Source organism: Eriocheir sinensis, unplaced genomic scaffold (genome assembly GCF_024679095.1).
Source record: "Eriocheir sinensis breed Jianghai 21 unplaced genomic scaffold, ASM2467909v1 Scaffold574, whole genome shotgun sequence".
Lineage (NCBI taxonomy): Eukaryota > Metazoa > Arthropoda > Malacostraca > Decapoda > Varunidae > Eriocheir > Eriocheir sinensis.
This window is the reverse complement of record NW_026111914.1, coordinates 115,787-131,148: the sequence shown is the minus strand read 5'-3', so window position 1 is coordinate 131,148 and position 15,362 is coordinate 115,787. Positions and strand designations below refer to the sequence as shown.

General features: G+C 48.5%; 1 protein-coding gene across 6 annotated transcripts; it reads right to left on the bottom strand.

Annotated features, from left to right (window-relative positions):
- Window positions 1-628: 628 nt before the first annotated feature.
- On the bottom strand, window positions 629-14,601 carry LOC126993167 (uncharacterized). 6 transcript variants are annotated; one of them, XR_007747483.1, is made up of 4 exons: window positions 14,440-14,601; window positions 5,057-5,295; window positions 1,769-4,612; window positions 629-1,730 (listed from the first exon to the last, which is right to left on the bottom strand). XR_007747483.1 is itself a non-coding variant. In XM_050852033.1 (3 exons), the coding sequence occupies exons 1-3, from the start codon at window positions 14,460-14,462 to the stop codon at window positions 4,158-4,160; spliced, it is 717 nt and encodes a 238-aa protein (XP_050707990.1). In that variant the 5' UTR covers window positions 14,463-14,601; the 3' UTR covers window positions 629-4,157. The 6 variants fall into 6 exon arrangements, 1 of the variants encoding a protein (XP_050707990.1); XR_007747484.1 differs by having other exon boundaries at window positions 629-1,692; XR_007747485.1 differs by having other exon boundaries at window positions 629-1,654.
- Window positions 14,602-15,362: the final 761 nt, after the last annotated feature.

Here is a 15,362-nt window from a genome sequence, read left to right as displayed (position 1 = left end):
CGGGCTCCCATCACGACTATTTTTCCGGCCCACGGAGAAGACTGATCGCGTTTTCATGGGTAACTTTCCCGTTCAAGGTGCGGAATTCATGAAAAACTATCACTACGATCACAAAACAGTCCATGATGATCCCAGCAACTTATACGAGAGGGTTTTCAAACGTGCGTACTGAGGCGCCTGTACGTTTAAAAATATAGATCGAAGTTGTCTCTCCTGGGCTGTGAAAAAAATTGGAAAAAATCGCACACCAAGAAGATCAACCCGGATGTCTCACGATACGGGATGGCAGACGTGCTCCCCGTCACCCCCCCCGCACCGCCCTCGGTGCTGGCTTATACCGTCCACCCACGGGTCGCCGCCCTGCACGGCAGCCTCACCTCCCCTATCCTGAGGCAAGGTGACAAGGCCCTGCGGCAGCCCCTTCCTTCTCTGCCTCCTCCTACTCCCTCGCAGCCTCCGTCCGGACTGTACGCTCTGTATCAGGCTTTCAGCTGCACAGAGTCTGTGGAACAGGGTGGCACCGGAGGAGTATAGAGCCAACACAGTGCCGAGGCAGTGGATGGGGATGACGAGGCTCACCACTCTGACATTAGTTCAGCTCGCAGCCCACTCACAGGAGAATGAAATCTTGTTTGTCAAGTACATTTATTGTTTTTCATATTCCGTCACATTGCGGTGCCGTGTGACCCTCGTTGTGGTTATCGCAACAATCATTCAGTTAGGTTCTTTCCGCAGCAGGAGAGGCAGGGCCGTGAGGGGCTGCCCTTCACAGGAGCATGGAAATCATGGATCGTAACCGCTCGGCGATAACTGAACGCCGATGTGAGCGAGGCACGCCGCTAAAATAAAGGCCGAAGAGGAATACACTGGGTTGCAGGTCTTAGGCCAAAACTTTGGCCCAAGCACTCCTGCAGGGCGGCAGTGAACTGCTTAAGACTAATGCATTACTAGCTACAGTAAATCATTAACACACAGAAAAAAAAGACATCAGTGAACAAAATACTTTGGAAATGAACCAGAACAGGTCACAATATCACTATATTTCAGTATCACTGTGTGATACTGAAATATACAGATTCAAAATATTAATTAAAGATGTCCATTGTATAATTGGGATTAACATAGAAGAGCTTTCAATGCACAGTTTGAAAACTGTAGTGGAACAGCCTTTAATATATACTGGCTGGTTTATAACCACACCTCTTTATATGAAGAAGAAAAATCTTGAAAAGTAACTGTAAGGCCATTAAAGAACTTTTAGTTCTGTATTCAGGAGATACATTAGAAAATAATCCTTCATTTTTCATGGTACAGTACATCAATTTATAAACACACACATGTGGCTGTCGTGTGCCTGTGTGGCTGTCATGTTTCTACGTGGCTTCGTGTTCCTATGTGGCCGTCGTGTGCCTGTGTGGCTGCGTGTTCCTATGTGGCTGTCGTGTGCCTGTGTGGCTGTCATGTTTCTACGTGGCTTCGTGTTCCTATGTGGCCGTCGTGTGCCTGTGTGGCTGCGTGTTCCTATGTGGCTGTCGTGTGCCTGTGTGGCTGTCGAGTTTCTATGTGGCTGTCGTGTGCCTGTGTGGCTGTCGAGTTTCTATGTGGCTGTCGTGTGCCTGTGTGGCTGTCGAGTTTCTATGTGGCTGTCGTGTGCCTGTGTGGCTGTCGAGTTTCTATGTGGCTGTCGTGTGCCTGTGTGGCTGTCGAGTTTCTATGTGGCTGTCGTGTGCCTGTGTGGCAGTCGTGTTTCTATGTGGCTGTCGTGTACCTGTATGGCTGTCGTATTTCTATGTGGCTGCATGTTCCTATGTGGCTGTCGTGTTTCTATGTGGCTGCGTGTTCCTATGTGGCTGTCGTGTTCCTATGTGGCTGTCATGTTCCTCTGTGGCTGTCGTGTTTCTATGTGGCTGTCTTGTTTCTATGTGGCTGTCCTGTGCCTGTGTGGCTGTCGTGTTTCTATGTGGCGGCGTGTTCCTATGTGGCTGTCGTGTTTCTATGTGGCTGCGTGTTCCTATGTGGCTGTCGTGTTCCTATGTGGCTGTCGTGTTCCAATGTGGCTGTCGTGTTTCTATGTGGCTGTCGTGTGCCTATGTGGCTGTCGTGTTCCTATGTGGCTGTCGTGTTTCTATGTGGCTGCGTGTTCCTATGTGGCTGTCGTGTTTCTATGTGGCTGTCGTGTTCCTATGTGGCTGTCGTGTTCCTATGTGGCTGTCGTGTTTCTATGTGGCTGTCGTGTTTCTATGTGGCTGTCGTGTTTCTATGTGGCTGTGTGTTTCTATGTGGCTGCGTGTTCCTATGTGGCTGTCATGTGCCTGTGTGGCTGTCGAGTTTCTATGTGGCTGTCGTGTGCCTGTGTGGCTGTCGTGTTTCTATGTGGCTGTCGTGTGCCTGTGTGGCTGTCGTGTTTCTATGTGGCTGCGTGTTCCTATGTGGCTGTCGTGTTTCTATGTGGCTGCGTGTTCCTATGTGGCTGTCGTGTTCCTATGTGGCTGTCGTGTTTCTATTTGGCTGTCGTGTTTCTATGTGGCTGCGTGTTCCTATGTGGCTGTCATGTTTCTATGTGGCTGTCGTGTTTCTATGTGGCTGCGTGTTCCTATGTGGCTGTCGTGTTTCTATGTGGCTGCGTGTTCCTATGTGGCTGTCGTGTTTCTATGTGGCTGTCGTGTATCTATGTGGCTGTGTGTTCCTATGTGTCTGTCGTGTTTATATGTGGCTGTCGTGTTCCTATGTGGCTGTCGTGTTCCTATGTGGCTGTCGTGTTTCTATGTGGCTCTCGTGTTTCTATGTGGCTGTGTGTTTCTATGTGGCTGCGTGTTCCTATGTGGCTGTCGTGTGCCTGTGTGGCTGTCGAGTTTCTATGTGGCTGTCGTGTGCCTGTGTGGCTGTCGTGTTTCTATGTGGCTGTCGTGTGCCTGTGCGGCTGTCGTGTTTCTATGTGGCTGCGTGTTCCTATGTGGCTGTCGTGTTTCTATGTGGCTGCGTGTTCCTATGTGGCTGTCGTGTTCCTATGTGGCTGTCGTGTTTCTATGTGGCTGTCGTGTTTCTATGTGGCTGCGTGTTCCTATGTGGCTGTCGTGTTTCTATGTGGCTATCGTGTTTCTATGTGGCTGCGTGTTCCTATGTGGCTGTCGTGTTTCTATGTGGCTGCGTGTTCCTATGTGGCTGTCGTGTTTCTATGTGGCTGTCGTGTATCTATGTGGCTGCGTGTTCCTATGTGGCTGTTGTGTTTCTATGTGGCTGTCGTGTTTCTATGTGGCTGCGTGTTCCTATGTGGCTGTCGTGTTTCTATGTGGCTGTCGTGTTTCTATGTGGCTGTGTGTTCCTATGTGGCTGTTGTGTTCCTATGTGGCTGTCGTGTTTCTTTGTGGCTGTGTGTTTCTATGTGGCTGTCGTGTTTCTATGTGGCTGTCGTGTTTCTGTGTGGCTGCGTGTTCCTATGTGGCTGTCGTGTTTCTATGTGGCTGTCGTGTTTCTATGTGGCTGCGTGTTCCTATGTGGCTGTCGTGTTTCTATGTGGCTGTTGTGTTCCTCTGTGGCTGTCGTGTTCCTATTTGGCTGTCGTGTTCCTATGTGGCTGTCGTGTTTCTATGTGGCTGCGTGTTCCTATGTGGCTGTCGTGTTTCTATGTGGCTGTCGTGTTCCTATGTGGCTGTTGTGTTTCTATGTGGCTGCGTGTTCCTATGTGGCTGTCGTGTTCCTATGTGGCTGTCTTGTTCCTATATGGCCGTTGTGTTTCGATGTTGCTGTCGTGTTCCTATGTGGCTGTCATGTGCCTGTGTGGCTGCGTGTTTCTATGTGGCTGCGTGTTCCTATATGGCTGTCGTGTTTCTATGTGGCTGCGTGTTCCTATGTGGCTGTCGTGTTTCTATGTGGCTGTCGTGTGCCTATGTGGCTGTCGTGTTCCTATGTGGCTGTCGTGTTTCTATGTGGCTGTCGTGTTTCTATGTGGCTGTCTTGTTCCTATGTGGCTGTCGTGTTTCTATGTTGCTGTCGTGTTTCTATGTGGCGGCGGGTGTCTGAGGGCCGCTGAAAGGCTCATACAGGGTGTTCTCAATGACGTAGGCCTACTCTTGCTCCTAATGTCCGGCGGCGGGTGTCTGGGGGTCGCTGAAAGGCTCATACAGGGTGTTCTCAATGACGTAGGCCTACTCTTGCCCCTAACGTCCGGCGGTGGGTGTCTGAGGGCCGCTGAAAGGCTCAAACAGGGTGTTCTCAATGACGTACTCTTGCCCCTGGTGTCCCCCGGCGGCGGGTGTCTGGGGGCCGCTGAAAGGCTCGTTCAGGGTGTTCTCAATGACGTACTCTTGCCCCTGCTGGTGTCCCCCGGCGGCGGGTGTCTGAGGGCCGCTGAAAGGGTCGTACAGGGTGTTCTCAATGATGTACTGTTGCCCCTGCTGGTGTCCCCCGGCGGTGGGTGTCTGAGGGCCGCTGAAAGGGTCGTACAGGGTGTTCTCAATGATGTACTGTTGCCCCTGCTGGTGTCCCCCGGCGGCGGGTGTCTGAAGGCCGCTGAAAGGCTCGACTGGCTCGTACAGGCTGTTCTCAATGCCGTGGACTGAAGCTCTTGTGGGCGTGGCCAGATCAGGGTCGCGGGGATGGCTGGTCTCAGAGACTGTCGATATTATAGCTTTAGTATTGTTATTTATGTTATTATTATTGTTTATCGTTTTTATTATTCTTAGTTGTTGTTTTTCTTGTTTTAGTAGCAAGAGGAAGACGAGGAGGAGATGGTGGATGATGGGGAAAGGATGGGCAGACTTGTAAACTATATATTGTAAGACATGCAGCAAAACAAGACTTTACTGAACTTGATGAAAGTGTGTGTGTGTGTGTGTGTGTGTGTGTGTTGTGTGTGTGTGTGTGTGTTGTTCCGCCGGTTGAAACAGAGGATTGGGAATGTTAATGGACTACTTGAAGCGACAAAGAATGGAAGGAAGAGTACTCGTGCTGGGAAACCTGACCTAAGAAAGAATGACAACATAACTCTCTCTCTCTCTCTCTCTCTCTCTCTCTCTCTCTCTCTCTCTCTCTCTCTCTCTCAAAAAAAAATACTAACCAGGTACCACTGATCTCCGTCGTCGCATGCAGCGGAACACCACCAGCACCACCAGCACTTTCACCAGCAGCACCAACCCCGCCGACACCACTGGCACTATCAGCCCTGACGTACGCGGTGACGTGGATGGGGCGCCCTTTCCTTGCCGTATGGAATTTATAACGGAAGAGATGTCATGCGTGAAGTTGAAATGAGGTGGTTTCCAGCGGGACCTGATGTCGACCTGATGTCGGCTTGGGCTGTTGGAAATTTTTGTATATAAATTACCTTTGTATTGATTTACCATGTGGTTTTCGGGCGATTAATTTATCACCGAAATCACTAAATATATCACGGATCAGTAGTATTTGGAATTAACCTTTGTAACGCTCCCCGCGAGTATATATATATATATATATATATATATATATATATATATATATATATATATATATATATATATATATATATATATATATATATATATATATATATATATATATATATATATATATATATATATATATATATATATATATATATATATATATATATATATATATATATATATATATATATATATATATATATATATATATATATATATATATATATATATATATATATATATATATATATATATATATATATATATATATAGTTAGTTAGTTAGTTAGTGATGATTGGGGCTGGGGAGTGTTTATCTAACTTTGAAGCGTGTCATCATTTACATATCCAAACAATTCATAATTATCGTTCTTTGAAACCCAATAAATTTTCACAAGTGCAATGGGGAGTGTGTGTGGTGAACGGCAGCTTCTCGGACTGTGTAACGAGGCATCTGCTTGGTTCTGACGTCGCCAATTAAGGGATGGGCAAGTACCGTTAATTTGAGTACCGGTAGTACCGGTACCGAAAACTCAAGTACCGTTAGTACCGGTACCGGTACCCAAAGGAGTTTTTTTTTTCTTAATGACTTCTGATGAAATTCCCAAACAAATTTCCTGTAAAGAAAACTCTCTCTTCCTTCAACTTAATATCAACTAGAGTAGAAATGCAACGTTTAGGAGCCTTCTGATTAATGTAAAATCACTTAGGTTTAAAGACAGACCACCTAGTCTGTACCATGGGGTCTGTGTGGTCTAAGTTTCTATGTAAATCTATAAATCTCTCTCTCTCTCTCTCTCTCTCTCTCTCTCTCTCTCTCTCTCTCTCTCTCTCTCTCTCTCTCTCTGAATGAAGTGAATATTTATTTTTTCGAAAAAAAAATAGCATGTATAGTTATTATGGATGTACTCGATCATAGTCTAATAACAATAAAAATATTTATTAGCAACCTAAAAAAGAAAAAGAATCGGACATGAAGAATTATCCAGTAACTCCAATAAATAAATCAAATAATGGAAACGGGAGCTGTGATGGAAACGGAAAGCAGGACAAAATGGTGGGAACTTGGGGAGACGGTCAGCGGGGCAGTGACTGTGATACTGTGTGTGTGTGTGTGTGTGTGTGTATATATATATATATATATATATATATATATATATATATATATATATATATATATATATATATATATATATATATATATATATCTATATATATATATATATATATATATATATATATATATATATATATATATATATATTGTTATGCCGGACGTGTTACTTGGGTTCCGTGTCGCCGTCAGGAGACTCCGTGGGAGGGAGATATGTAAACACTTTGCACAGCTTCTGTAGTTTAATATTCTTCCTTAGTAGTACACTTCACTCTGACTCTTCACTTACCACTAGCTTACTAAGACTGGAACTCTCGCCCTCTTCTCCTAATATATCCAGAACAGTACAGTCTAGAATGTTACAGTATATTTTAGATCACACAAGAACATGTAGCAAAAATATATGCGAGTTGGCAACACTTCCCGCCTGGCGCCTGGCCGCGCCCCGCGGGGAGCGGACGGCTCGCCTTGCTCCCCGCCCCCTTGCTCGTTTCTCCGGGAGCCTTCTAGAGGCCTGTGGTCGCCGGGGGAAGCTTCCAGCACAACACTATCCCCCCCTCTTAATTGTGATCGTCCCGATCACACACTTAACTATATACAAACGTAAGAGAATTAATCAAAAACATAATAATCGTCGTATCGCTGTGGACGCCTGCGTTGTCTCTGTCTTCTGCTCGGTGCCTCCTGCACGTCTGTCTCTTGGTGCGCCTCGTCGTCGTCCGCTTCTTGGGGTGTCCCTGGAACATCTGCCGAAGCCGGGAGGTTATCTCCCTCGGCTGAAAGGTCCAGAAGGCTTATGTCGTCGTCGACCTCCTCTCGGTCCTGGACGTCCCTTGCGTTTTCGTCGGCTGCTGGGTGTCTGTAGTTGTTCCAGGTGTAGTTTCCCGGACCGTGGTACCTCCATAGGCGGTTGACGTGGACAACTTTCGGCTTGGTCTTTTCCGTTCTCCGTATTCGGTAAGTCACGTCGGAGAGGCGTTCTAGCACAGTGTAAGGGCCTTCCCAGGGGCTCTGTAACTTCGGAGACTGTCCTTTCTTCCTCTGCGGGTTGTAAAGCCAGACTTGGTCTCCTTCCTTGAAGTCAACGTGGCTTGCCCTCATATTGTAACCGCGCTTCATGGCCTCCCCGGAGAACTTCAAGGCACCTCGGACTTGATGGTGCACCTCTTCCAGTCGTTCCTCTAGTTGACGGGCAAAACTGGAGGCGTCCCTTGGAAGGCTTTCCCCAGGAGGCCTTCCTGTCAGTAGGTCCACCGGCAATCGCAGCTCACGTCCAAACATCAGCTTTGCCGGTGAATACCCCGTAGTCTCGTGGGCGGCAGACCTGTAGGCCATGAGAAGCGCAGGCAGCTTCTGATCCCATGAAGACTGATCATTGTTGCACTGCTTGGCCAACTCCTGGCCCAACGTCCAATTAAACCTCTCCACCATTCCATCTGACTGTGGGTGCAGAGGGGTGGTCCGGGTCTTCTTGATACCCAGGAGCTTGCAGCACTCAGCAAGGACTGTTGACTCAAAATTCCTTCCCTGGTCGGAATGGAGCTCGTTAGGCACCGAAACGACAGAAGAACTCCTCCACCAAAACCTTGGCGATGGTAGTGGCTTCCTGGTCAGGGATGGCGTAGGCTTCCGGCCACTTGGTGAAGTAATCCATTGTGACGCAGATATACCTATTTCCGTTCGTCGTCAGAGGCAAGGGTCCTGCTATATCCACTGCCACCCGTTCCATGGGGGCTCCAACCTGGTATAGTTGCAATGGGGCACGGTGACGCTTCTTGGGGCCCTTCTTTGCACAGCACACCTCACACGCGTGACACCTTTCTTCCACGTCCTTCCTCATGCCAACCCAGTAGAACCTTTGCCGCAGGCGACTCAGTGTCTTCTTTACCCCAAGGTGTCCGCTGGTGATGCTGTCGTGCATTTCTTTCAGGACGCCTTCCCGGGACTTCATAGGTAGCACCGTGGACCAGTAGTGGTCAAGACCATCATGAGAGACCCAGCGTCGCTGCAACACCCCGTCGTCTATCCGAAGAGTGTCCCACTGAGTCCAGTAATTCTTGGTGGTAGGGCTTTCTCGACAGATTACTTCCCATCCACGTCGCGTTGACGACTGACTCAGCCACTCCATAATTGGTCTCAGATCTCGGTCCTCCGCTGCAGTTTTCCCAAGTCTTCCCATGGCACCTCCGCTGTCTGTTCCACTGTAGTGCGGCGGCACATATTCTGGACGCTTTCCTCTGGAGGCAATGTTGACACTCAGGTAGGCAGGGCGCCGGCTCAAGCTGTCCGCGTTACCGTGTGTTAGCCCAGGTCGGTGCACAATAGTGTAGTGATGCTGCTCTAGTTTACCTATCCAGCGAGCAAGCTGGCCCTCAGGGTTTTTCAGTGACTTCAACCACCGCAATGCAGCGTGATCCGTGCGGATGGTGAAAGTTGCACCGTACAGGTAAGCATGGAAAAAGTCAAGGCTCTTGACTACTGCCAGGAGTTCTTTCCGGGTCACGCAATAGTTTTTCTCGGCTGGGGTGAGCTTCTTGCTGAAGTAGGCCACAACCCGTTCCATGTCGGCACATGCCTGAGACAGCACTCCACCAATCCCCTCATCACTGGCATCACAATCCAGTATAAAAGGCTTAGAGGATTCTGGGTAGGTGAGTACGGGCGAGCTGATGAGGGCCTCCTTGAGCTTCTCAAAGGCAACCTGAGTTTCCGCTGTCCACTCAAACTTGCGCCCCTTCTTCGTCAGGAGGTGCAGTGGTGCAGCAATCGTAGCGAAGCCTTTCACAAACCTGCGGTAGTATGAGCACAACCCGAGGAAGCTCCGCAGCTCCTTCACGTTGGTGGGTGTCGGCCAGTCCCTTACCGCAGCCACCTTCTCAGGATCAGTGCGTACTCCAGCCTCGCTCACGATGTGTCCCAAGTATTGGACCTCCCTTTGAATAGGCAGCATTTCTTCGGGCTGAGCTTAAGGTGTGCAGCTCTAAACCGGGCGAAAACCTCTGATAGTCTTTCCATCTCCTGCTCGAAGGTCTGGCCAAAGACAATCACGTCGTCGAGGTAGATGAGTGCCGTCTTCCAGTGAAGTCCCTCCAGCACCCTCTCCATCAGCCGCTCGAACGTGGCCGGCGCGTTGCACAGGCCAAAGGGCATGACCTTAAACTGCCACAGGCCTTGACCGTAGGAGAAGGCTGTTTTCTTTGTCCTGCTCCGCCATTTTGACTTGGTGATACCCAGACTTCATATCCAGTGTTGAAAACCACTTGGAGCCCACCAAAGCGTCGAGCGTGTCGTCGATCCGTGGGAGTGGGTATGAATCCTTGATGGTGAGATCGTTGAGGGCTCGGTAGTCCACGCAGCACCTGAGGGAACCGTCCTTTTTCCTGACGAGCACTACAGCAGACGCCCACGGGCTGCTGGACCGCTCGATTAACCCCTGTTGCCGGAGATCATCCATCACCTCATCCATCTCCTTGCGACGGGCTGGTGCCATCCTTCGAGGAGCTTGCTTCACTGGGCGGTGGCTACCTGTGTCGATGTGGTGCTCTACCAGGTCCGTACACCCCAAGTCCAGGTCTCCTGTGGAAAACACATCTGCATTCCTCACGAGAAGCTCCCTGAGCTGTTCCACTTGGGGCTCCTTTAGACACTTGGAGCTCCTGTCAAACAGGTCGCGCAGGTAGTCAGGCAGCTCCTCCTGGGGCTTCGTCAGGGTTCTCCTGCAGACACAGGTTCTTGGTTTCTGGTCGATCTCTTGGCACAACCCCACCATGGTCCCTTGTTTTATTTTCTTTGGGCTGAAGGAGACATTGGCCACGACAACAGGCACTTCCGCTGCAGTAGGGTCTGCCAAAGTACTGCCTACAATCACCCCGTTTTCTACCGGGCATCGACTTCCACTCTCTACCACACACAGACTAGCCGGGGGGGCACCCGTAATTTGACAGGGTAACAGCATCTCTGACCTCGGAGGAATAATGGTGGTGCGCTTGACTGTCACTGGCAGGCCCTCCTTGTGCACAGTCGTCAGTGGCACCCTCCTTCCTCCTACAGTCAGTTGCTTAGCGCGGAAGTCCAGCTCGCACCTGTGGGAGACAAGATAATCCATACCTAGGATGCAGGGGTCGTCCATGTCAGCAACGTACACAGAGAGGGACTCTTCCTTTCCTCCGAGCTCAAACTTCACGTTCACTGGGCCTCTGAGCTCTGCATAGTGTCCAGTGACTCCGCACAGTCGATGCGACGTCTTAGGAAGCCGACGATGACTCACCACGTCAGGCCGCACGAATGTGCGTTCCGAGCCTGTGTCGACGACCACAGGCCACAACACTCCGTCAACCTTGCCCTCCACTTGGCAGCTCGTCATGGTGGTTCTCCTGCACATTGATATCTTCGGGGCATGTACAGGACAGACTGGTCGTTGCCCCCGTGAACCAGTCCTTCTTAGTTTCCCGAGTGGTGGTCCCTCGTTGGGGGCACATTTTTCCGACACTCATTCTTCCAGTGCCCCTTTTCTCCACAGGTCCAGCACTTGGGTCCTTCCCTGGGCTTCTTATTAGCGCCACCTTCATATTCCTTCTTCCTCTTATAGCATTCGTTCTCCTTGTGCCCAACCTTCTCGCAGTACCAGCACGTTCCTTGGAACCTGTCTGTGTCGCTGACAGCGCCCTTTCGTGCCCTAAAGCCAGAAGTCGAGTCGTCCCTGAAGCTCGACAAGCTAGACCTAACAAAGGACTCAAACTCCATGGCACGTGCCAGAGCTTCCTGCATTGATGTTGGTTTAGCTTGGTTCACTTGTATCTTCAGCTGAGGGCTGTCCAGGGCATCGATGAATTGATCACGCAGCAAAACCGTCAGCAGGTCAGGGGTGGCACCTGGGTATGCCTTGTGCCATGCTCAAGGTCCTGAGCGAGTTCCTGAAGAGACTCGCGCCTCCTGTTGCGGGTTCTGAACCTAACCCTGAAGAGCTCGTTCTGGTGTTTGGTCCCATATCGTTGCTCCAGCGCCTGTGCCAGCCCGCTGTAGCTGCCCTTTGTTGCATTATCGAGCTGAGCAAGGACCTCCAGCGCCGCCCCTTTCAGGCTAGTGGCCAGCTGTACCGCACACTCTTGGTCATCCCATCCGTTCCGGGCTGCCAACAGCTCAAACTGAGCGCGGTAAGCCTCCCAGGAGACCTTGCCATCAAACTCCTGAGGCTTCTTTCTAACAGGCGAACCCAGCAGACTCATGGGGCTGGCGAAACTTCTTGCGGGGATAAACTCAGGCGAAGCAGGACTCAAACTACCCCGGACTTGCGTAGAAGAAGCATCTTGGGTACAACTAGAGCCTGCAGGCACTGGCTGTCTGTTTCCAGCCAAGCAGTCTTCGAGGGCCTTCACTCTGTCACTTACATCACAAACTGCCTGTTCTGTACGGTTCACCTTTCCCTGCACTTCTAATATTTCTTTGTGTGTCGTCTCCCGTACCACCTCCATCTCTTGTTGAAGATTTGTGTGTTCTTTCTCCACTTCTGTCAGGCGTTGTCCCAAGTTCGTGGTCACATCAGTCATTTCTCTTCGCACTGATTCACTTCCATCTTGTACTGCTTTTAGCTGTAGCTGTAATCCTGTGAAGCGATCTTCTAGCTGTTCTTTGAGTTCTTGGAGTGTTCCTTCTTGTTGCTGTGCTCTTTCTTGTTGTTCTTTGAGTTCTTGAAGTGTTCCTTCTTGTTGTTGCTGTGCTCTTTCTTGTTGTTCTTTGAGTTCTTGGAGTGTTCTTTCTTGTTGTTCTTTGAGTTCTTGAAGTGTTCCTTCTTGTTGTTGCTGTGCTCTTTCTTGTTGTTCTTTGAGTTCTTGGAGTGTTCTTTCTTGTTGTTCTTGAGTTCTTGGTGCTCTTTCTTGTTGTTCTTTGAGTTCCTGGAGTGCTCTTTCTTGTTGTTGCTGTGCTCTTTCTTGTTGTTGCTGTGCTCTTTCTTGTTTCTCCCCCTGTAGTCTCAAGGCTTCCAAAAGTTCAGTCAACATGTCGTCCCTCTGGGCAGCTTGGGAACGAGTCTCCATGGCGAAAAACAAATGCCTACACTTCTGACACCAGTGTTATGCCGGACGTGCTACTTGGGTTCCGTGTCGCCGTCAGGAGACTCCGTGGGAGGGAGATGTAAACACTTTGCACAGCTTCTGTAGTTTAATATTCTTCCTTAGTAGTACACTTCACTCTGACTCTTCACTTACCACTAGCTTACTAAGACTGGAACTCTCGCCCTCTTCTCCTAATATATCCAGAACAGTACAGTCTAGAATGTTACAGTATATTTTAGATCACACAAGAACATGTAGCAAAATATATGCGAGTTGGCAACACTTCCTGCCTGGCGCCTGGCCGCGCCCTTCGGGAGCGGACGGCCTGCCTTGCTCCCCGCCCCTTGCTCGTTTCTCCGGGAGCCTTCTAGAGGCCTGTGGTCGCCGGGGAAGCTTCCAGCAATATATATATATATATATATATATATATATATATATATATATATATATATATATATATATATATATATATATATATATATATATATATATATATATATATATATACACACACACACACACACACACACACACACACACACACACAGTATCACATCTTGCTTGCCCAGCCGAGTCGCTTTACCCCATACACACAAGCGATTAGGATCTTAGTGACGCTCGGTGCTCGCCCGCCTCCATGCGGTATGGACCCTGTGTGTAGTCGCTGAGTCACTGCCCCGCTGACCGTCTCCCCAAGTTCCCACCATTTTGTCCTGCTTTCCGTTTCCATCACAGCTCCCGTTTCCATTATTTTATTTATTTATTGGAGTTACTGGATAATTTTTCATGTCCGATTCTTTTTCTTTTTAGGTTGCTAATAAATATTGTTATTGTTATTAGACTATGATCGAGTACCCACTACCCATATCACCGAGATATCCACTCACTAAGTGGTGATCTCTCTCTCTCTCTCTCTCTCTCTCTCTCTCTCTCTCTCTCTCTCTCTCTCTCTCTCTCTCTCCGGCTACACCTCCAATATTTAATCATCTTATATAATTCATCATGCAATTCTTTATAGCCAGAAACTCTCGCCAAGGGATTCAAACTTTTTTCGTTAATGCTTTATTGGATAAATATGATCTCTCTCTCTCTCTCTCTCTCTCTCTCTCTCTCTCTCTCTCTCTCTCTCTCTCTCTCTCTCTCTCTAAAAGTTAACGAGTCATACGAATTTAACAGTGGCAAGTAAAAAGAAAACGAAGTCTTGGGTTAAAAGTTAGTGAGTCCCACGAGTCTTTAGAAAACGCTAATATATATTGTTATTGTTATTAGACTATGATCGAGTACCCACTACCCATATCACCGAGATATCCACTTACTAAGTGGTGATCTCTCTCTCTCTCTGAATGAAGTGAATATTTATTTTTTCGATAAAAAAATAGCATGTATAGTTATTGTGGATGTACTCGATCATAGTCTTATAACAATAACAATATTTTTTAGCAACCTAAAAAAAAAATCGGACATGAAGAATTATCAATAAATCCAATAAATAAATCCGAGCAACTGGTACCGGTACCGAGCAATCTGGTACCGGTACCGTACCGTTTAGCTGGTACCGTTAGTACCGGTACTGGTACCGGTACCTGCCCACCCCTACAATTAAGTGGATGAGCCAGACGCCACAGCACGCAGCATCCGATTGTGAACAAAATCGGAAGACATTTTGCACACCTTTACATAGTCACCACTCTTAACTCGAAGTACAGATCGTTTGGAAGTTCCTGATTTTCCACACTGCGTATTGACATGTTCAGCTCGACCCACTTATCGCCCGTGTAGCGCTGCTGGTAAACAGGAAACCAAGCCTCATGTGTCGTGTTATTCGCTTGTCACCCCGGCTACACGTTACGTACCTGGTTACGTTTTCGCTTCCCATTTTGCTCTCGTCTTCTTCACTTTCTTCCTCAGATGTGTTATCCTCACTGCTCAAGGCGTTTGCAATACCCAGCGAGAGTAATCCGAAGGTCAACTCTGTGTAAGTGCCTGCGAATGTCTGATAAGAGTAAGGCCGCTGGAGCAGGATATCCTTTGTACGATGATAGTAACACAAGCAGTGCCATGATGCAAGCGGTCACCCCCCCCCCCCCACACACACACACGATCGTAAAATGTAGTATAATTTTATAACATTTGGTGTAAGTGGAAGTTCTTTAAAAGCTTCCTCTGTCCCTATACCCACGAAGCCGCTTCCTCGTCCCCGTCAGCGCCACAAAGAATGAAAAAATGTGCGTCGCGGCGGGAATGAAATAGCCTTCACAGAGATAACTCGGCGTAGGATCTTATTTTTTTCTCACCTCTTCCGTGAAACTCCCTTGCCGAAGTGCGCTGGCGACCATGGCCTTTTTATTTTTTATTTTTACAGCACGGGATGCAGCTCGAAGGCGAAAAAACAAAAACAAAAACAAAAAAGCTCGCTCCTCTTACATTGCCGAATCGTAACCAATCATAACTTAAAGGCCAGTGGTACGGAGATGAACACCACGGCCACGCGCAGCTAATAGCCTAGCACGCGCTATGTTCCCAACTTTACTCCTACATTTTCAGTCTCGCGGCATTTCATAACGGCGGTCCTCTTAAAGTAACTTCTTCCCGACAGTCATATCACACCCAAGTATTCATTCCGTAACCATTGGTAGCTATTCCCATTCCTCCATAAGCATTCCTATCCTCTTTCTCTAAGCATTCCAATTCCCTCTCCGCAAGCATAACCCACCACCTGCCTCCACACATGTAATCCCACATTCCCACCCCCTCTAAGCATTCTCACATTCCCATT

Excerpts from the sequence above, each read along its gene's own strand:
- LOC126993167 (XM_050852033.1), bottom strand. The coding sequence starts at position 14,462 with ATGGGAAGCGAAAACGTAACCAG. Across the intron at positions 5,296-14,439 it reads GGAAGCGAAAACGTAACCAG|CCCAAGCCGACATCAGGTCG; the intron begins GTACGTAACGTG and ends AATTTCCAACAG. Across the intron at positions 4,613-5,056 it reads ACGGAGATCAGTGGTACCTG|TCTCTGAGACCAGCCATCCC; the intron begins GTTAGTATTTTT and ends TAATATCGACAG.